General features: G+C 36.4%; 1 protein-coding gene and 1 long non-coding RNA gene across 6 annotated transcripts; one reads left to right on the top strand and one right to left on the bottom strand.

Moving 5' to 3' along the window:
• Positions 1 to 4,691: 4,691 nt before the first annotated feature.
• Positions 4,692 to 10,068, bottom strand: LOC111906410 (uncharacterized). 5 transcript variants are annotated; one of them, XM_042902387.2, is made up of 6 exons: positions 9,916 to 10,068; positions 9,720 to 9,839; positions 9,398 to 9,481; positions 8,171 to 8,779; positions 7,686 to 8,002; positions 4,692 to 5,180 (listed from the first exon to the last, which is right to left on the bottom strand). In XM_042902387.2, exons 1-5 carry the CDS (start codon positions 10,066 to 10,068, stop codon positions 7,727 to 7,729), a joined length of 1,242 nt encoding a protein of 413 aa, XP_042758321.1. In that variant the 3' UTR covers positions 4,692 to 5,180; positions 7,686 to 7,726. The 5 variants fall into 5 exon arrangements, with proteins under 5 accessions (XP_042758321.1, XP_042758322.1, XP_042758320.1 ...); XM_042902388.2 differs by having other exon boundaries at positions 4,692 to 5,127; XM_042902386.2 differs by lacking the exon at positions 4,692 to 5,180 and adding an exon at positions 5,555 to 5,791.
• On the top strand, positions 7,789 to 10,228 carry LOC122198207 (uncharacterized). Its single transcript, XR_006192134.1, has 3 exons — positions 7,789 to 7,920; positions 8,696 to 9,858; positions 9,949 to 10,228. It is a non-coding gene; the product is annotated as an uncharacterized LOC122198207 (long non-coding RNA).
• Positions 10,229 to 23,344: the final 13,116 nt, after the last annotated feature.

The raw sequence follows: 23,344 nt of genomic DNA, 5'->3' as shown, positions 1-23,344 counted from the left end.
AAAAGGGATCTACTTAAGTTTGGTGAACGAGACATTCATCAGCTTGCAAGTTGTCAAATTGTTGTTGTTGTTGATGAGCTGTTTGAGCCTGCTGCAAAGGAATATACAAGGATGGTGGCTACAATTATTGACAAGAGAATATGGAATGGAGCTATGGGGAGATCCGACGTGCTGGTTGTCGACAAAGACTAAATCCAAGCCTGCTCCAAACCAAGGGGGAGATTGAAGGGTCATGTAAATGGTTTGGGCTAGGCTTAGCATGTGATGTGTTTTGTTTTGTGTCTGTAATTTCACTTTATGTTAATTTGAACTTTGTTGTGTTTACTACCGTAAACACGTTTACGACCGTAAATGTGTTTACGGCCGCAAACTCAGTTTGCGGTCCAGATGGGTATACATAGTGTAGGAGCTGGTTTTTTGTGGGTTGGTTGCTCTAGAAGTTTACGGCCACTTTTGAGTTGTACCTGACGATTTCTTGTGTTTAATCGTGTGCAAGCTCAATTCATTCATCTTACTGTGTTACTCTTGATTCATGTTTGTTTGATTATCAGTTTTAGATCCAGAATCGGACCTAACATGTATACCACCTAATATTACATTGGTGTCCAAGGTATGAACTAAACAAAGAAGAAGAAAAAACAAGAACAAGTAATTACTTGGTGAACTTTATTGCTGAAAAAAGTTTTAACTTAATTATCCTTAACATTAACCTTATTTATACTAATAAAACTAGACTTCTACTCTAACACAAAAAACTCCATAAAAGGAATGTTTTCCTAAAATACCCCTAGAATTAAAATTGTCATTGATTTCCTCTTGTAATAAACCGATTAATCTAACAATCACCCCTTTAATTGGTTTGTCCACGCCTATCACTTACAATTGTGTTTATCCGCCATTAACCACTGACGAACACCACCACATTCACAACCTTTGTTCATCGTCGACCTATCGGCTGCTTCACCTGCAAACCCCGCCGATAACAGTTGCTTTAAGCAACACCATGTTTAACATTCGAATACCGAGAGCCACCTGCTATCATCATCACCGAACCACACACAATCTTGTTGTACCTTGTTTCAACAACTTGTTTTACCAAGTCAGCAACCACCGCGATTCTCAACCTTTCTTGGACACCCGACCTCCACCTCGGTAACGTCCAAAGTCCTCCATACCTTTTGATTGTTCACAACACAAATAACATGTACCATGGCATCCCGTTTGGCACGTTCATTACCATCTTGACTTTTCCCGGATTCACAACCTCTCCCCGGCCAGATCCACAGTCATCTGATTTGAACTTCCACCGCCATAATGTTCACACCGCATTATTTGTTCATTCCTTTCTTGTCTTGACAGCCATACCTTTGTTGATCCATCATATTCGAAGAGATTCTTCCACCGAACGCCCTCGGTTCATCCTTCTTGAATATGTTGTGTTCATCCATAATCAACTTGACTTTGATTCCCCGCACCAAATAATTCGTTAGAGTCAAAACCGGAACTTGAAACGTCATCGAACCTCCTTCTTTAACCAACAACATCTTATTCTCCTTTTAACAACCCCAACCTAATCAAACTTGTTCCGATAGCACTTTTCCACCGAACAACAAGACAAGGTCACGATCACCTTTACCATCTTCCTTTTGACAACCCCAACCTAATCAAACTTGTTCCGAGAGCACTTTTCCACCGAACAACAAGACAAGATCACGATCACCTTTACCATCTCCGCGCCTCCGGTTAGTCTCTCTCTACCTTAGAACAAGCCCGATCAAGAAAAATTAGGGCTATTGTTGAGATGCTTTAACTCGCGCTCAAAAACAATCCACACCTCCTTAAACCGAACTCGGTTCCCATTGCGTCTGCCCCATAACGAAAGGCTACAATTTTTTTTGAAACCGGCTCTCAAACCGACCGCCCTACGCCTTCACAAGCCCTAGGCTCTAATACCAAGTGTAGGTATACCACATGATATTACATTTGTGCCCAACGTATGAAGTGAACAAAGAAGAAGAAAAAACAAGAACGAGGAATTACTTGGTAAACTTTATTGTGGAAAAAGTTTTAACTTAAACATCCTAAACATTAACCTTATTTATACTAATAAAACTAGACTCCTACTCTAACACAAAAATTGCATAAAAGGAATGTTCCCTAAAATACTCCTAGAACTAAAATTATCCCAGAAAATTCTCCCCCACTCGATAGCCCATACAATTCTTTCTTTTTCCTTCATTATTTCCTCCTTTCTTCTTTGATAGAGTTGAAGTGGAGTTCGGTTTGATCGACACCACTCCCTTCAACCTAACGGTAGTTTTGATGTTTGGCTCGATGTCATGAACGACAACAATTTTTGTTTTACTTTTCAAGAAATTGTTTTGAATATGTAATATATTTATATTTCGATTAAAAAAATAAAAATAATAATGTTAGGAAGAGTTGTTTACAATAACAAAAAAAAATTGTATTTCTAAATTTTCATGTATCATCACGTGTCGTGTCTATTCCAAATTATAGACTTATAATATAATGATGGTGGACATACACAACCCTACATTTGTTTCTTCTTTTTTTTCTAGTTATTTCACTTGTAAACATATAAAGGTTTCTTTTCATATCACAAATTATCCTTTTATTGGTGAATTGTGGTATTACTATTTAGCACCGAAGATATTGTTATTGAAACCAAGGATGTGGTTATTATGTCTTGAAATCACAATGATGCTTCACTAGTGATTATATATGTTAACTTTACAATTCGGTTTACAGGGAAATACGTATTATAACACTTTTATATGAAATATTGCTGGAACAATCTACATGAATTCAGTACAAGAGAGTATACATCATTCCTTATGTATATGGTAGCTGTAGTACATATTAATAGTAAGATTCTTAGCCTTTGAACCAACCTCATTCAAAAGCTTCAACCGTGGAGACCAACCATCCTCACCATAAGGAAATAAAACAGGGTACTGCAATGGCATGTAGCTAGGATGAAGTTTATTAACCCTACGCGGAGCTCCACTTTTTTAATGCACAACTATGTCATACGTACTACCGACTGCATCTTCTCCAACGACAATACAACCTAAAGTACCAGGGGTCGGAGGGCCATACAGACGATTAGGAACATCATTAAAAAGACAAACTGCATAGTCAATTAACTCCCTTTTTGCAGCGATATCTCTTGCACATTTAAAAGTCCTAACATATTCATTATGAAGTGTAAAAATATCCATAAGAGCCTGAACTAAAGTAGAATCTAAACAGGTGTTGTCATTACTTCGAAAAGCAGACAACCTATTATCCAATTCATGTTCTGTATCAACAATATACAACTGCAAGAACTTTGGTCCTTTTTCATCGACCACATCAAAAGCGCCAATCCAGTGACAAACCTGACCCGAAACTTTGAATACATATGGACCATCAGTCCTATTAACAATCTCATTTACCTTACCTCCAAAAGACGTCATAGTAAACATACTATTATAAGACCTAATGTTCTTGATGAAAGGACGAAAATCATACAGAGCCAACAACAATTGAGGAAGTAGGAGCGGATATGGCAATACAACGGAACCAGACTTACAACAACATGTATAGGCAGGGCAATCTGGGCGTGACAGATAAAGAACCCTTTCCTCAAACCAAAAAACAACGTCACAATATTTACAAATAAAAGTGAAATCACCGACATCGTCGTAAGAAGGTAAAAGTAAAGCATCGTTAGCAATAGAAGAACATAACCCTTTTCGATAGATAAATTGCAGCTAAATGGGGAGAGAAACCACGTTTAGAAGTCGAAGGTGTAGAAATCAGATTATAGACGGAGGGTTAGAGAACATACCTAAAGAAGGAACCGTGTAAGAGAAAATAGCAAGGCAACAACGAAATAGAAAGGAGAAAAAACGCAAAATAATTATGATTGGGCGGCAGAGCAGTTAGTCGGCAAAATTGAAGATAAGAAGAAGAAAAGAGTCGAGATGTGTAGAGAAAAGAAGCCAAATGAAAAATCGGTGTCCCAAAAACAAAGAGGAAAAAGTCCAATGTCTGATTAAGAAAGATAATAAAGTATCCTGTAGCCCAACTTTTTAAGCTTTTATGTATATATAAATAGTGCAAATATTCATACTTATTTTACTTTCAGCCCCAACTCAAAGGTTCAAGCTCCTTCACTACAAATATTGTCGGTAACTTGTGGTATTTGGCTATTGAAAATATATTTTTTGGGTTAGTTCACTTTTAAAACATATATAAGTTACTCCAATTTAAAAACTTTGTTCTTTCATTTCATTGTTAATAATATTCAGAAAAATGACAATTCTTGGAATTATATATGAATAACTTTTATAATTTTTTTTGTTAATGAATAACTTATAAAAGGTTAATTTTACAATCTATAAAAAAATTCAGGCGTTGTTTATATTGAATACTTAGACAACATATATGTCAATATTCTTTTATCATTTTAATTATTAAACAGGAAAATCTGCAGAAAATCCTAAAGTTTTGGGCCAGTTTATGATCTAGTCCTAAATTAAATTTCATTAATGAAAAAGGACAGAAAACCGGCTATTATAATCACTTTGGCCCTCTTTTACCTTTTCAGCAGGTAACCCGCTAAGGTGGCACGCCAAATGCATTGATAGGCTGAAATGGCAGTTGATGTGACATTCATACACTTTTTTAGTTTAAATGCTTTTATTAATATTATTAACTTACTAAAAATTGTTGAATAATATATGTGGGCCCCAACATCCATATCCCAAACTCTATAATCGCCTTACTGTCACTCTCGTCCCTCCCACATATTATCGAAAACCACAGATACACCACAACTGTTGAGCTGAAAACCATTGGTCCGATGCTACACTTGTTTCGTAAACACTAGACAACCACAAAAGAGATCAACAGTCTTTTGCCCCACCACCGCCCACCCTGAAACCATCGGTGATTTGAGGATCCATTTTCGTCGACAAGATCATCGCTCTTACACTTCTAAACCTTATCCTACTGGAAAATCGATGCAAAATCACATGTGCCCTTGACATCGTCGGTCTATTGCACTGCCATCACCCACCATGTCTTTGGATTCCTGAGGAACTATGATTTGAAGACCTAATATCGCCAGAAACAAAAATTACTCATCACTTTCCCTTTTATACACTAACCTGCCAGAAAACCCAGACACAAAAAATTCACCAGACAGTTAAATTTTGATGCATGTTTGATTTTGCATCAACAAACAACCCAAGATTTAATTTTTGTATAACTATTTACAAATAAAAAAACACTGAAAACTTTGATTCTATCCTTATAGCTTGAAATTCAATTTTGTTTCAAAACCTTTTTTTGTTGGGTGTGTAATCGTCGAAAATATAGAGCGGTAGAGATGTCCAACATGATTGGAGAAGTGGGACGAGTGGAGAAGAAGGGTTGTTGACGATGGAGTTCCTGGAGGGATTTAATGGGATTGGCTCGAAAAGGGTAATACTGGTAGTGAAGGAGGTAATAAGAAAGAATAGAAGGATGAGTGGGACCCGTATTTAATAAAGAAATTCAACTAATACATTACATAAAACGTGAATGAAGAAATATATAAAAGGATTGTGGTCCAATTGGTTAAAATATTGGTTTTAGTGAGGGAGATTACAAGTTCGATTCCCCCTCACACATTTTTCCCCCAAAAATTTGATTTTTTAAATTTAAAAGAAAGGCCATGCCACGTCAGCCTTGCCACATTACCCCAACAATCCATTTGGCGTACACCTCAATAGGTAACCTGTTGAAAAGGTAAAAGATGGCTAAATTGATTATAATAGTTGGTTTCCTGTCCTTTTTCGTTAATGAAATTTAATTTAGGATTAGTTCATAAACTGATCCAAAATTTTGGGACTTTTTCGCAGATTTCTCTTATTAAACATTATAAACAATGAGAACTTTTGAAATATTTAAACAATTAATTTTCTAATTATTACAATTTCAAACATGGAAATAACAATTCCCATGGTGAATTGTGGTATTTGGCTATTGAAATTAGAAATACATAAAAAATTGCGGTCAATTGGGTACTTAACCAATTACAACCGGTCCTTCCAACCACAATTTTTAACTGATAGCGGAAATATATGTCCAAAAAGTAAATGTTATTGGATATATTTTAATCTTTTTACAATTAACAATACTTATGATTCCAACGCTAGACATTTTAAATCAATGTATCAAGTCTTACACATTAGATTCCCTCAAAATTTTGAAATAACGTAGGACTAGAGAACCATATCTGTTGTGGTTTCGATTTGTAAAAAATTTGAGTGGCATGACTTATGAGTTAAGACATGCCAGATACACAATATTAAACATCATATATAATGTTGACGTATTTGTTAAAAAAATAGATCGATATGGTTCGTAAGTAAAAAATAACTCAACTAAAACTAATATATATCAAATGGATCAAGCATCTCATGCGTCACCAAAAATGTATTTAAAAGCTTTACGGTCTTCTAAATCATTTCATAACCATATTTACTTTGTTAATTATTTATATATTAGAAAGTTAGATATAAAAAAAAAAAAACAAAAAAGAAAAAGAAAAACAGTTGACCAGTTAACCCAACCCTACAAACTTGTTTTGACCAAAACCTGGTTCTTCGGTTCGATATTTTTCTAAAAAATATCATTTACTTACCTACGATTTGATTTGGAAAATTTTCTAACCCAAAGTCAACCGGTAGAATTTTTTTTAAAAAAAAAGACTAAGAACAAATATAAGTTAAATGGGCCAAAAGTCGTCACTGATGGCCTGATGTATATTTCTAACAACTACAACCCTTAAACTATTGTTATTCAAAAAATTAGATTATTATTAATGATAATATACTTTTTTTAATATTTAAAACACAATCTTTCAACAAAATAGACACAACATATTTATGAGTTTACCCAACCCAAGTCAACCCCCTTTAACCTTGTACAAAAAAAATTACTTGTTATCTAACCCGCCTATTTTACCACATCTACTAAATACCCAATTCAACTGTTTTGTTACCTCTACAAAATATTAACAACTTCAAAAGTTGAAGAATGATTTTTACCAAACACGAGGAAGCAAAACACTAATCAACATGCCTTGAATTGAAGAACTAAGGTCGCACACCAATATTATGTTTCAAAGTTTTCCATGAGAGAAGGGGAGAAAAGAAAATGAAAGTTATGTGTTCACGAGGCAAAATGACTGAAAAAGAAAATCGATCGTTTTATGTTATATGAAAGAAAAGCCAGCAATTTTATAATGTTTTTTTTATATAAAAATTTGATAATTGTAACAAGGCCGTAAATTAGAACGAAATTTGGACATTTTTATCATTATCAAATGTTAGAATTTTTCTTTCCGAATTGGGAAAAGATTCGAAAGAAAAATAAATAAAGAAATTTATCCTTTTTTTTCCTTCCTAGAAAAAACACGTTTTCTTTTTTGATTTCCGGGGTCGGGTGAAGAGGTCGGCAAACAATTCAAGCCACACTTAACAATTTATTTTTTTGGTCTTTGATCATAAATGTTGAAAATTTGTTCTATTTGAAGATAGTTTGTAAGGGAAAAAAATATGATTCATTTATTCACAATTACTCTATTTCATAACGATATTGGGACATAATAAGGAAAGAGTGTTAACCTTTTTTATGTGCGAATTCAGTGAGCAACATGTTCGCGTGATCAGGCTTGTTTTGTTGTTACTGAAGGCGATCCACCCAGACCCAATTCCAATGAGATTGGGAGCACTTTTGATTTAGTGTAAGATTGTGTAGATGTAGAAGTGATGGATGGGTTGTTGACCATTGTTGACTTACGGTGGTGTTTGGTATTGATTCCAACCGGATGAAGCTCTTGTGCTCCAAATGGACTCTCAGGTTGTTGGCATTTTTGTTTCATTTTAAGTAGTTCCCACAGCAACTTGTCATCTTTAGTTTGCTCATTCTGTTGTGCTAATAACTAGGCCAGAGACAAACAAAATTAATAAATCAAAGATTTATTAATTTTACACCAAATTTGGTGTTAAAAATGAGTTTGATGTTGGGTTGGGGTTAAACTTAATCAATAAATTAAAGTATAAAACAGCACATAATTAGATGACTTGCAAACAGTAAGAAAAGGGCTTACTTTGTGCATGGGATAATGCCGAGAAGACTCATGTCTTTTATTAATCTGTCTCATTCTCTTCATTCTTTCTTCTGATTCTCTCAACTTGCTTAATGCTTGAAGTGTCCTTTCTTCTGCTGTTCTGACCTTTTTCCTTGCTTGTGCCAATTCTACCCTTCTGTCCCTTGCCACTTCTCTCATATCCTCCAATGCAACCAATAGACGATGACATGTGCCTGTTGTCATTTCAGCCTTAAAGCTTTTGACATACTCAATCATTGGCTTACCCATTTGCTCAGTTAATTTGTTGACCAGATTGTCCACCCCACCCTCAATTGAGCTGAGGACTGCACAGACATGTTCATATATAGCTTTCAGGAGCTTAAGTGTGATGGTGAAGGCCCTACCATCATGGCTTGACTGTTGAATTGCGGATATATAATTGGCAGCTTTTTTGATAAATGTGTTGATATTGTCCTTGTGGTCATCAATTGTCTGAAACATGCTTTTCTGACTAGAATTAACACAACTCTCTACTTGTTTCAGAAGCTGCAGCAGTTGGGTCAGCTGCAATTTCTGTTTCTGGATAATCTCTTTGCCTGCAGTCATCACGCTATTTGTATAGTCTTCCTGTAGGTTTCCCATGCACAAGAATCCATAAGAATTTATAATGAAAGATCAAAAGAACTAAGTGTCTCTTTGTCCACAAAATTATTCCTATTTTGATGTTAAAAGATTTGTAGATATTTGGTTAACAGTAAAACACTTTCCAACAATTATAGTTTCTTTCAATTGATAGATAAGTACAGGTTACATAAAATTATTGATATATACCCTCTCCAGCAAACTTGCAACACTAGTACATGTTTAAGTGGCAAGAATAGTAGCTGAATGCAAATATAAGTAAAAGACTAACGGAAGTTATTGTGTTCACCTTACAGTCCATCAATAATTGGAAAGACAATCTTCTTTGTAAAGTTGAACGCTTTGCTCCAAGCATTATAGGAACTAAGATACTCACACATTTAGAATTTATGCCATCAATATCAGTTATAGCATCACCTGATGAAATCAGATCTCCTACTTACATACATTAGCAATTATTTCCATAGGGTGATGACTAATGACACAATTGTTAAAGTAACAAATGAGGATTTCTTGCAACAGCTTATCAATCTAATTTAAGTAAAATTGTGTCAGATCTAGCATGATTTGCCTATTTGAGTTGCGTTGTAAGAACAAAGGTACCTCCAGTCTATGAATTGTGTTTTCCCTCTCGCCAGTTGACAATACCTTCTGCGTGTCAACTCTAATCATGTCTTCACAAGTTCCCTGTTTGATGCCACGAGTAAGAAACGTGAAATTAGCACAAATTTTCTATGCACAGATCAATAGAAATACACTAGTTATATGTGTGCCTGTTTCTGTAATACAATTGCAGAGTTCTAATAATCCTGACTACAGCACCTCAATAAACTTAGATTAGAGATATGGATTCTTACGATATAAATTACATTACTCGTGATATGGAAAAGCATACAAGCACTATTGTCAGGTACTGGTACATTACTTGAGTATGTAAGCTGATCTTCATAATGGTGCTTGATCTTCCTTCTTCAGCCATTTCAGCGCTTTTCAAACCGACGAGTTTCATCAATGGAACAGCTAACGAACTGAAAACGTCTTCTGCCTACACAAATCCGAAAAAGGTAAAGAAATCTAAATATTTATTCGTTGAAATTGTCAAGTTTTTGGAAGTGAATTACCTCGAGCAAACCGTTTTTGATCTGAGATTTTAGGTGAGTGAATGAGAGCTTGAGTTGATCATGGCGATAAACAATTCGAGAGAGTTTGGAGTGAAGTTTCGCCATTGATGGAGACGGTGGACGGTTCTGAGATCTAGAACGATGATAGGTCATGTCGCCGTTGTCGTGGCGGGAAAATGCCGATGGTTTATGAAGATAAAAGGGGTGATTGCGAGTTGCTATTTGAAACGGATTAGTAGGTTTTTGAACATACCTATGAAATTGAAATCTATTATATATATACTTATAATAAATTTAAAGTTATTTTTTGTCACATGTCCTCTTCTCATTCATTTAGACATATGACATTTTCTAGAATTTTAAAATTTTTTATTTTCCACTTGTTATTTTATTGTATTTTTCATTTTATTAAATTAAAGTTTCACATTTAATATATAAGGTAATATATATGTAAGGTATTTATTAGAAAGGGTTTATATATCTAATGTATTCAATACATTAAAGCTTCATTAATTTTAATAATTCAAAAAATTTCTCATTTTTCTTATAAATTTAAAATTTTCAAATTGTTAAAATTTTAAATTTTTTTTTTTTTTAAATAAACTCATGTAATACATGGGTCTCACACTTAGTAAGCTATATTTCAAAACGTACCAAACTACATTTTAAGTTAACTTTAAAGAAAATAATCTGAAAATAGTTTTTTTTCTGAAAAATGATGTGCAAGTCCATAACTATTTTGGTATGTACTTGACCCGATTATGAGCATGGTCCTTTTGGGTTGCCTTCACCATAGCAATATGTAGGATGAATTAAGGAGAGAAAGGTTTAAATATGATTTATTAATATATTATGAGAATGATATATTAAAGGAGAAATCATATTGTTTAATTAATATTAGTCAAGAATTAATTAAGAATTAATTTTGTGGCTAAAAGAGATTAACTAAACTTAGGGGACTGGACTGCAATTATTGGATAATTGAGTTATTGGGCTAAGGAATGCTAAAGGAATAAGGGGTGAACGAAATTATGATGGAAGCCCATCATATTTTCATCCATGGCCTTATCCAGAAGGTTCCATGGGCTGCTTAGAGTTTAAGTTGTCCATTAGGGTTTTGACTGAAACCCTAGCAGCCCACACAAGTATATAAAGGACACCTTAGGCTCCAAAAACGTGGACAACTGATTCTCTAGGGTTTCTAGTTGTTTTTTGGGCAGCCTCTCTTCTTCTCCTCTTCATCCAAGTTGCATAAGGTGTTTGTGACTCCATTAGAGGTGCAACACTTGAGGCACTAAGCTTTTGAAGCCAATCCAAGCAAGGAATTGATTGTTATTGCTATATAACAATCAAAGGTAATTCTCTAAACCCTAATTCAGTTTATAACATGTTAAATCTAAGTTTATTAGTCTTGGATTCAAAGCATGTACAATAGAGAAACCTAGATCCAAGCATTAGGGTTTGTATGAGCACATAGGATTGTTCTTATGCCTAAAATCCATCAGTGGTATCAGAGCCTTGATTGGTTTCAGTTGTATTTGATGCTTATATGTTTTATTTACTGAAAAAAATGATTTTTTGGCCTCTGCCTGACCTGACTCGGCGAGTCCAGTCCCTGACTCGGCGAGTCCAGGGGTCAGACAGAGGGAATTTCAGGTTTTTGCTGCTGTTTTGAGTTGGACTTGATGCTTAATTTGTTTTATAAAGTTAAAATCCGAATTTTATCTTAATTAAGTGTTTATCCATGCCAAAACAATAGATAATTTCAAATCTTTTAAATATTGGTTGTTTATGTGATAAATATGGATTATTTAAAGTTATTTGATAATTATCTAATGACTAAAATAAGATTAGGTCAAATATAGATAATGAATAAATTAATTGTTTAACTTATATTATTTGTTATTTGATCCTTGTGATGTGAAAAAGTTTCAATTGCACCCTTTAGGTTTTATAGTTTAAATTTGAACTTAAAAGTTTTTGTTTATGAAATTTAAATAAGCTAAACCCTAATGTTTTGAAATGTTTCAAAACTTGCCCTCAAGTTTTGGAATTTTAAATTTGATAAAAAGTTTAATTTTGAAATGTTAAATTCTAAAACCCTAGTAATTTGAAAAGTTCAAATCACACCCTTATGGTTTTATTAATTAATTAAAGTGTATAATTAAAAGTGATTTAATAAACCCATAAAGTTTTGGTTTACATTCAATTAAATTAAAAGTATAATTTACTAAGTTAAACCACCTAGTATTTTAAAAGTGTAAAATACACCCTATACTATATATAACATTAAAAGTCTAGTATTATATATATGTATGAGTAAACAGTCAGTCTTTCCGTTAGTAGGCCTCATTCACGAAGCTGGTCTATAAGGGGTGTTTAAGGAAATTGCCTATAAAATGGCGATTGAATGGGTATCCACTCTTACCCACCGCACTCTTGACTAGTGGAGGGTCGTTAGCCGAACGGGTAGGATAAGACAGAAACCTTCCATTATAAGTATAATGAAGTACAAAGTAACTAAATGCTTTTTCAAATTCCCAAATCATAGTTACTTTAGGAAAAATGTGAAATTGTATGCTAATCCATGGAATTACAATTCGTACCCCTGTCAAACGTTAGTGGAGCGTGTGTGGTTAACCGGCACACTAATTTGGGGATGACATTGGTAGCGAAGGGTGACTCAATGTTTGTCATAGATCAATGGAGCGTGTGTGGCTAACTGGCACATTGATTAGGTGATTGTAGCATTGGGTGCACCACGTGATTCGTATGGTTATTCACACCTTGTTTGTGATCCTCGGCATCCCAGTCACAAATAGTAGGGCATAATCGAGATTAAACATGTCATTGAAAAGTTCAATGAATCTCAAAAGATCTAGGAGTTTCAATTCATTTAAAACTTAAACTTCCTTTTCGTTTTTCATGGTGGAAATTGGTAAATCGTCATTTACCTACCTTTAAATATTTTGCAACTAGATTACGGCATCCCTTTTCTAGGTTGTAGAATATTGTGTTGGATCCTAGCTTGATGTTTCATTTGGGTGTTACATCAAGAATTCTAATCAACATAACTTGAATTTTGTCCCGTTTTGTAGATGTCTGAATCTTACAATGGTCTTCCCAAATCCTTTGGAACAAGCTTTCCAAATGAAGATGACGTTCCGAGATACGATCAAGGAAATGAGAGTCATGCTTCACTTCCTCCACCTCCTCCAATTGTTCTCCCTGACCCACAAGTTCAAAGGCTTGAAAAGTTCAAGCTCACTCAAGCCCTTTTGGCAAGTAAACACGAAGATGGGAAACTTGTGTGTGCGCACGTCTTAGAGATGAAGTCACACATTGATAAGTTAAACATGTTGGGTGTCGAGATTTCAAGTGAGTTGGTTGTTGACTGGGTTCTTTAGTCACTTCCTGAATCATATAGTGAGTTCGTTAGAGAGTACTATATGATGGACCACGACGTGACCCTAATTGATCTCACCTATTTGCTTATAGCTGCTGAATCAGCAATGATTTGGCATGCTTTTGTCTGGTGAATCAAACTCCCAAACTTCAATGGACACTGGCAACATTGGAAGTCCAGAAAGAACTAAGTCTGTGATTGTCCGATGTGCTGTGCCAAAGGAGTTCATTTGCTTTTATTGCCAAGAGATGGGGCATTGGAGATGAAGCTGCCCTAACTACCTGAGAGATCTAAGAGATGGGAGAGTCAAGACGTATGGCTCTGCTTCAGGTAAAAATCCATTATCTAACTCTTTTGAGTTCCTATTCTAGATTCTTGATACATAATGTGATAAGATTGCATTTTGATGTTTTGTAGGATCAAAGAAAAGAGAGGAAGCTTAAGGGAAGAAGTGAGCTGAATCTAATCGTGAAGAAATGGATTTCGATCGCATTACTTGAAGAATGGATTCTTGAGCTACTACTTGGAGTTAGAATAGATTGTTAAGAAATATGTAATAACATAGTTTTTCAATTGAATTGCATTGTAAGGACAAATTTTTTCCGCAATAAAATGAATTTTGATTTTATCTTATTTATTTATCCTTGCAATGGCATGTATGAAAGAATTGATGTTTGATATTTCTATTATTAGCAACAATGGATTTGATTCTTAATTATGTTATTTGTGGAAATGTCAAAAAGTTTACCAAATAGGGAGAGTTTCTCATCGCCCAAGTTTCAATTGGACAGAAACTTGGAATCATGCAATGTGTATTGTATGATGAATGAAAAACTTTCACATTTGGGAAACTTAGACTAATTCTTTGACAAAGTGTCAATTGAAGGACTAGGAGATCAAGTACACTAGGTTGTGCGTTGATCAAGTCCACCACAAGAGTGACAAAGATATTCGTCATGATTTACTAAAGCTTAGTAAATATGATTATACTTATAAGATTAAGTGTAATTTTGAGTTGATTGAAAGAGTTTCAATGAATAGTAGAACGAATAAAGAAGAATCAAGAAGACAGAAAGATAAAAGTTTCTCCATTCTAAGAAGAAGGGAGAGTACCTTTTATTGTGTTTTATGATGAAGTCTTAATGATTAAAGACCATATCTCAATTGATCCTCTAAGTTAGTCTTAGTGCATTTGCATGTCTAAGAAGAGGAATCGAGAATTGTAGAAATGGTTAAATCAAAGAGTCAATCATACTTCGTTCCAATATCAAGTCTTAGAGTCATACTCCAAGATTGTGACATTGAGTGACAAGTCTTAAGTAGGTTTATAACACTCATCAAATGTGGAATTTGGAAAAGTTTTCTTATTCTTGCACATTAGAAATTGGTAAGTTGTGATGTCTTGGATAAGACAAAGACCAGCTAGGACCAATTTGTGAAATGTTTTGTCTTGATAAGAACTACACTAACTCTTGAATATTTGCTTTGTCAAGAAATGTTTCTTGACAAGAGAATCTTATATATCAAGGAGTCAGTGGGAGTCTTAATGGTCTTGAAGGGTTTCAAGAACAAATCAAGAATAAACCTTATAGATCATCACTAGCACACGACTTGAGGTTTACAACCTGTTGTGCTGACATTATTTTGTTTCTATGCCATTCCAATTGAGTTAATTGTGTGTGTGAGTTCTATGAGTTCTCATTTGAATGCATACTAGAGCCTTTGTCGATGGAAAGTACATTGATATGTAAGGACAAGTTACTAAACTACTTGGAAGACATGGTGGGCACTCGTGTTACCATCAAGGAAGAAATCAAGATTAAGAAAGTTCAGTCCATATGTGTTTGGATTTGTCGCAAACCTTGGTTTTGGCAAATTCACATGGATAGGAACTCATACACCATAAAATCTAAGTGTCATAAGATTCCCTCCTTCATGAAAATGATTGTGAGGAAATGCTTTCACTAAAAGAGATTTTAAGAAGATAGCGATTGTGAAAATTGTATTCTCAAAATTCGATTATGGTTACGGCATCCCTTTCCATAGTTCGAATTATGAGATTTGGCAATTAGTTTCAACATTTGGAACTTAGTAACATAAGTTCTGAATTGTTTAAGCACACATATGAGCTATCTAAGGCAAAGGTGTATAAGTTTAAGAAGCTTAGATAAAGGCTTGTCGAAGCATCTGGTATTAGAAATATGAATTTCAGAAATTCAATAAGCATTGTTTTCTGAAAGTTCATTTGTTTTCTGAATACATGTCAAAGCTAGTGGGAGCATAAGTGTTATGCTTATATCATAATAATCATCATGATAGTGGGAGCATAAGTGTTATGCTTGTATGATTATTATGGCGAGTATTGCAAGTTAGCAATATTAATTATAGAAAAATAAAGATTCTATTTGCAAAGTTGCATGGGTTGAAAAGTTGTTTTAATATAATTAAGGGAGAGAATATTATAATTCGTTTCAAAATCTAAAGCTTAGATTGAGAAATTTTAATTGTTTCAGTCAAAGGATACATTGTATGTTCTTAAAATTCGATTATGATTACGGCATCCCTCTTCATAGTTCGAATTGTGAGAACATGACACATAAAATATTATGGCAAAAGATTGGTAAAGTATCATATCTTTATGTAAGACATTATGCATCGTGTCCCATACGCTTCGGGTATAGGATCGATTGCAAATGCTATAATATTTACCATTCTAAATTTTTTTTCAAATGTCTAGCACATTAAGAAGGAAAAAGGACTAGAATGGATTTTGACTAAAATTATTAAACAACTATCAAAGGATGATCCAAAGTTCGCTGAGGATTGGTTGCTTGTGAGTAGTTGGAAGTATGGTATTGGATGGACCATATCGACATTGCTATGAATAGATAAGATTCTATTAAGAATGAGTTGTCATATGGCAAATGTGGAAATGTTTCCATATTTGGAGTTAGATATTGAGATTCTATGTCTAGATTAGAAAACTTTATGCAAGAAGGATGTTCAAAGGAATGTACTTTGAATGTGAGACTTCACGTCTATGGAATTGTCTTGTAACAATTTCTAAGAAAGTACTTTGTAATTTCATTAGCCAAGTCTTGGTGACTTTTGTGCTATGACTTTACGAAAGGATCATTGCGTAAAATGTTAGAATCTAGCATATTCTAGTAGTGGAAGAACCTTGTGTTCTTACACTAATAATGGGGATTAAGGAATTGTGAAACGAGAATCATTGGAAAAGTTTTCAATTGTTCTATTTCACAAAGCATGGACCATAGGAAACAAAGTGTGCATGCTTAGAGCATCGGACAATTGTTGTTGTAATTCAAGTAATGAGTTGATTATCCGAAACATTAAATGATAAATAATGAGTGATCAATATGGTGGATAAATAGAAGTGTTTTATTTACTCTCACAAGTTTGGGGCCATATAGGATTAAGTATTATTGTCACGTTTCAGTTTGCATGTTTTGACTTCCAGAATAACTAGGTTATTCAAACATCCACAGTCGGTCATACGTTGGGAGTAGGTATGAATAAAGACTGTCATGAATCTGTCTGTAGATTGTCTGAAGTGTTTAGACATGGCACAACTTTGCTGCAGAGTTCATGAGTGCTTTGATAAGATTAGAGTATTGGACTAAACCCACGCTCACTTGGATCACTTCATAGATTTATCACGAGTGATTAGTGAGACGATGATATTGTATATTCTTGAAACCGAGACGTGTGAGTTGTTATTTGTTGGTCGGTTACACATTGATAATAAGTAAACGCACCAGTAACTTAGTGTTATAAAACTTATTTTTGTGTGTGATTTGATCAGTAAATGCAAGCGAGCATATGAGTCGAAGTTTATCCATTCCTTTTACCCAAAGTAGGATAAAAGCGATATATGTGGGCCACTCGATGATTTAGTGATGACACCTAAGCGCTTGGCCAAGCTGGGACTAAGTTGATGTGTTCAATTATAGTCTGTTATCAGTCGTCATAAATCGGAAGTCGGGAAACAGTATAGAGAGAATGATTGAAATTCATGTCTTTTCTCTATACGATATCTTGAGAATGGAGGAATATATAATCCCTTATCTAGAGGACACGCTATCTGATAAGATCAGAGTTGACAGCGGCTTTTGAAAGCTACGATTGCTGATCAGGTTCTGAAGTCATACGGAAAATAGTTATTAGACTTATCCAAGTGGGAGACTGTTGGATTAGTGTCTAAGTCCATAACTATTTTGGTATGTACTTGACCCGATTATGAGCATGGTCCTTTTGGGTTGCCTTCACCATAGCAATATGTAGGATGAATTAAGGAGAGAAAGGTTTAAATATGATTTATTAATATATTATGAGAATGATATATTAAAGAAGAAATCATATTGTTTAATTAATATTAGTCAAGAATTAATTAAGAATTAATTTTGTGGCTAAAAGAGATTAATTAAACTTAGGGGACTGGACTGCAATTATTGGATAATTGAGTTATTGGGCTAAGGAATGCTAAAGGAATAAGGGGTGAACGAAATTATGATGGAAGCCCATCATATTTTCATCCATGGCCTTATCCAGAAGGTTCCATGGGCTGCTTAGAGTTTAAGCTGTCCATTAGGGTTTTGACTGAAACCCTAGCAGCCCACACAAGTATATAAAGGACACCTTAGGCTCCAAAAACGTGGACAACTGATTCTCTAGGGTTTCTAGTTGTTTTTTGGGCAGCCTCTCTTCTTCTCCTCTTCATCCAAGTTGCATAAGGTGTTTGTGACTCCATTAGAGGTGCAGCACTTGAGGCACTAAGCTTTTGAAGCCAATCCAAGCAAGGAATTGATTGTTATTGCTATATAACAATCAAAGGTAATTCTCTAAACCCTAATTCAGTTTATAACATGTTAAATCTAAGTTTATTAGTCTTGGATTCAAAGCATGTACAATAGAGAAACCTAGATCCAAGCATTAGGGTTTGTATGAGCACATAGGATTGTTCTTATGCCTAAAATCCATCAATTAAGGTCCCTCTTAAGCATGAAGTTCCATTAAGAACTTAAAATAGGCATTTAGAGCCTTTATAGCCATGCATGCACGTAAAGTTTGCAACTTTACGTGATAAGCATGCCCTAGAAGCTTGGATCTATGAGTTGGAACCGTTGCATGGCTCAAAACAAGTTTGTATGGAAAAAGGACTGAATGGAATCGGTGAGTCGCAAGGTTGACTCGACGAGTCACATGAAGATGGTCGTGAACTCGACGAGTTGGATAAACAACTCGGCGAGTCCGATGAAGATCGCCATAAGAATCGACGAGTTGAAGAACAACTCGGCGAGTCCGATGAGTTTTCTCTTGGATATGTATGAGTGTATATCCGTCGAGTTGCAAGGAGGGAACTCGACGGGTGGCCTTAAATTTTGATCGAGAATCAAAGGAACTCGACGAGTCACTCCGATGACTCAGCGAGTTGGAATGTACTTCAGGGAACTCGGCGAGTAGCCAAGGGTACTCAGCGAGTTAAGGTCAACATGGACTGTTGACTTTGACTTTGACCAGGGGTTGACTAGTGGGTTATGGAGTACCTTATAAGGTTAAGGACTTATGAGTATGATGTACTATGATGATAGGTGGTGGAACCTGTGTCAAGTGATCCGAGAGTTGGAGTTTACCTTTCGTGTCGACATCTGCGATGTGAGTTATCCTCACTATATCGATAGGGTCTACGGCACCAAGGTCGGCCCTTTAGTTGTTATTGTTATGGTATGCTACATGTGGTTATGATCTGTTAGATCGGAATCGGGGTAGACAGTATGTTATGCTCTTATGATCCGTAGGGATTGGTATGTTAGTGACCTGCTAGGTCAGTACTCTACTTATAGGAGAATTCTATGATTGATGATCAGTGTGACAGATATGATGTTTGTATATGCATGTATATGATAGTATGCACACATGGTTATTTGCTTGTGGTTGGGTTGAGGCGATCCTGCTTTGTGCTGAAGGCCAATATACCCTATGAGCGGTCCGGGGAGACTATAGGCCCACGTGGCGGACCAGTCATGCCGAAGGCTCGGGATAGGTTCAGACAGACTGTAGGCTCGATAGGGCGGTCTAGTCAGGCCGATGGCCCAGTATGCATGTTGATTGATTGATTATTACTGATATGGTATTGTCAGTGTGGTATTGGTATTTTGGAGGTAGCTCACTAAGCCCTCAGGCTTACAATTTTCAGTTTATTGTTTCAGGTACTTCAGGAGATCATGGAAAGGCGAAGGCGTGACCGTACCGCTCCTCATCCTTATGTTATGATTTTTGGGACACTATGATGGAAAATGATTTGAAAACATTTTGTAAACAATGCTATTTGGTTTTTATTTATGATTGAAAAAGTTTAAATTTGGCGTAAAATTTATGGATGTTACAAGTCAGTATCAGAGCCTTGGTTTGAGTGAATTGGAGGAACACTCATGTGAATATAGTCTCAAATCAAGGAGATTTTCGGAAAATAAGTTTTAAAATGGTTTTCAAAATAAAGGATGGAGGATGTAGAGGGTACGATCAGTCGGAGCCTGTAAGTAAACTCCAAAATACCATGCAGCTATTTGATATTCTGAAATGTTAGAACAACATGCTAGTGCTAGGCTAGGGATCTTTAGGAATCACATGATAGATTTGCCTGATTGCATGATGCCTATTAGCCTAGGGTTTATTGTATGTGGAATTGACATCGTAACTATAGATGTTTAGTGTATGCATCACGGCTGTGCATAATAAAGACCTTGTAGTCTGAGAATGTTGATTTGGCCTTTGGGTAGGATTGGATATTCGAAAGTCTATTGGGTCCAGCGTTATGTGCAGCTAGCATGCCCTAGCACTGCAGGGGATGATGGAAGTTTCATGGATGTGTGACTCGTGATAAGTGGTGAGACTAGATGCGAGATATTTGGTATTCCCCTAGAAATAAGGGTTGAGCGCATTTCCTATGTTGATGATATTGTTATGGCGTTGTGATGATACTTGAGACAAGTATGGGTAGGTGTGGAAGGTAGTATGGTCCCGTACTACTGAAAGCACAGGACCCATACGCGTAGCAAGGAAAACACAACCCCTAGGGTTTTTGGGTTTTGGTCTCCCGACATTATGTTATTTATCTGATGACTAGTATATATTTCAGTATGGTGGTGACGAGACGTGTTGCTTCGGGATCCAGATCAGGATCAATATCAGGATCGGGGTCGGGAGACGGAGGGTTGGAGGTGCCGGTAGCACCTGAGCCCGTGGTTCAGATAGGGACCGAGGAGTTGGATGCCAAGATCCGGGAGATCATGCACGACGAAATTGCCGCTGCGTTCCGAGCGCAGCTGGCAGAGATGTTTGGGTCGATTAAGACCGCGATGGTTGAGTATTTTGATGAGCGATATGCAGCTCTAGCAGAGACAGTTGCCACTGCAGCCACTTTGGCTGTAACTACGGCAGGGGTTGGAGGAGGAGCCGACATGGCTTTCTAGTACTGGGACTTCGATAATACGAAGCCCCTAACGTTTGATGGTACATAGGATGCAATTAGGGCTATGAGGTGGTTATCCGACGTGGAGGGTTGTTTCTTCACGTGCTCATGTCCTGCTGACCAAAAGGTCAGGTGTGCCCTGAACCTGCTGAGGCTTGGGGAAAAGGACTGGTGGAGGCTGACGACTGGGTCGTCTACTGATGATCAGCGGGCTGCTGTTACTTGGGAGCAGTTTAGAGATATGTTCCGCACCCGCTACGTTCCACGCATTGAGCGGGAGCGGCTTGCGCAGGAGTTTTTGACGTTGAGACGGGATGGGGAGTCTGTGATGGAGATTACCCGTATGTTCACAGAGAGGGCTATGTTTTGCTCGGAGTTTGCTTCAGAGCAGTCTCAGATGACTCGTTATCTGAGTATGCTCAAGACTGATATTCAACAGTTTGTGTCTACACAGCGATGTGATACCCTCCTTGATCTTCAGGAAGCCGCGAGGCGGCGTGAGTTGGAGATAGAGCTGCAGCTGAAGGAGCAGCGTCAGGCACCGACACAGTCTCAGCCGGCGCCTAAGCGGTCTAAGACCGCTGATACATGGCCTGGGGGTTAGCAGAGCCGCACTTGTGGAAAGTGTGGCAGGGTTCATTCGGGAGTTTGTAGACCAGGAGGTGGGTGCCACAAATGTGGCAAAGATGGGCACTATGTCAGGGACTGCCGTCAGTCCGCCCCTCCCGCAGATATGAGGATTTGTTACCATTGTCATCAGGTTGGTCATGTGAAGACCAACTGTCCGCAGCTCGCCGCCAAGTCGGTGCAGGGATCAGCGCCTGCTACTGTGAGGATTGGAGATGGGCGGCCAGTCAAGGTGGAGCCTCCGAAGGCCCAGGGTCATGCCTTCCAGCTCACGACCGAGGAGGCCAAGTCAGCACCAGATGTGTAATGTGCACAAAAGTACCCACTAATTTTAATATTTATAACCTAACAAACTTAGACTATCTATGCACTTATAGGCAGTGTACCTAGTCAGATTACAGTATAGCTTAGGTAAGTCGGGTGTCGATCACAGGGAACGGTGGATTAACTTAATATATTTAATTATAGGTTACAGGGTTCACGAAAATAATAAAATGGTTTAATAAATCAATTAACAACTCTCGATAAACTAACAGGAAAGCACATCTCTTCAGGTACTTGGGTTTAGATAAATTACACCTTAAAACATAGACAATTGCATACACAAATTCATTTATTCAATGTTCACCGATTCCTAAAATGATTAGATTTGCGTTCACTATAACTAATCCTTTAGCAAACAAGTCAATTCAAACAGTGATCAGTTGATTAAACTAACATGCTTCCTAGTGTTCAGTTCGTATCAAGCAAGACTTGTAAATATAGTTAATCAATGTAGACATTTAATCAACCTCTTGTTGATGGTCATCAAACAAGGCTCACACATTAACTTACTTATTCTCAAGTTAATCCTAGTTTCACATTCGTTATTTCTAGTCTTATAATCTCGATGGTCATCAAAAATCATAAGAGACAAGCAAATCAAGCAGATGTTCAAGCAACTCAATTCACTTAACAATTAACAGAAAATAATCATCATTAACACATAAGGATCTTTTAACAAGCTTGGCAAGATAAATTAAACACAAATAAACTATTTAATATAGCAATTAGTCTAATAATCAAAGCTTCATTCAATCATAAACACAAAGTAAAAGGTTTTTACACCTAAATCAGAAACTAAATACAGAAAAATACCACAATAGAATGCTAAACATGGTCACGTCAGCAAACCATATGATAATCAACATGTATCCGCTCTCCAATCCTTCCGATCTCCGCTCCCGTTAGCTTAACGGCCTTCCGGCCGCCTTCTAGACCCTCAAAACGGCTTAACAGAAGTTAATTATCGACTAAATTAGGTTAGAAGTCGAATCCTCCTCTCTGGTTAGCTATAAATCGACATTTATAATCTTTGTGACCGACCTAAGTACGCTGGGCGTACTTAGAATTACGCAGCGCGTACTCAAGATAATCACGCGATCAAGTCTATCCGGTGCAAGCAGGTACGCGGGGCGTAACCTTAAGGTACGCGGGGCGTAACCGCTACCTCAGCACCATTTTGTTTCTTTTAGCTTCTAAACCCGGTTTCCGCTTCAGTCTTTTCTTTTATGCTTTATTGGCAACGAATAGCTGCAAAACATAATTCAAAGCATTATGAGTACTTTTTAGTTCTAAAATAGAATAAATAAGGCCAAAATATTAAGATAAAGTGCATAAAAATATATATAAAAATACACATATCAAAATACCCCACACTTAGCCTTTGCTTGCCCCCAAGCAAATTTACTTTTATTTTACCAATATTGCACTAAACAATCCTTTTAAAACTCAGCCATTATGCCAAGACCTCAACGCGTACATTTGTGTCTAATATTTTCCTAAAGTACCCCCCCATATTTTAAATACTCACAATCTTCATAAACACTCGCCCACTTTTTCCGAACAATGCTCATTTTATGCAA

This window comes from Lactuca sativa, chromosome 5 (genome assembly GCF_002870075.4).
Source record: "Lactuca sativa cultivar Salinas chromosome 5, Lsat_Salinas_v11, whole genome shotgun sequence".
NCBI lineage: Eukaryota > Viridiplantae > Streptophyta > Magnoliopsida > Asterales > Asteraceae > Lactuca > Lactuca sativa.
This window is presented reverse-complemented; position numbering and strand designations above follow the sequence as displayed.

What these genes read in the sequence shown, in the direction of transcription:
- LOC111906410 (XM_042902387.2), bottom strand. Translation starts at nt 10,068, where the DNA reads ATGACCTATCATCGTTCTAGATCTCAGAACCGTCCACCGTCTCCATCA. An exon ending in TCAAAAACGGTTTGCTCGAG is followed by an intron (nt 9,840 to 9,915) that starts GTAATTCACTTC and finishes GGATTTGTGTAG; the next exon opens with GCAGAAGACGTTTTCAGTTC. An exon ending in ACACAATTCATAGACTGGAG is followed by an intron (nt 8,780 to 9,397) that starts GTACCTTTGTTC and finishes GGAAACCTACAG; the next exon opens with GAAGACTATACAAATAGCGT.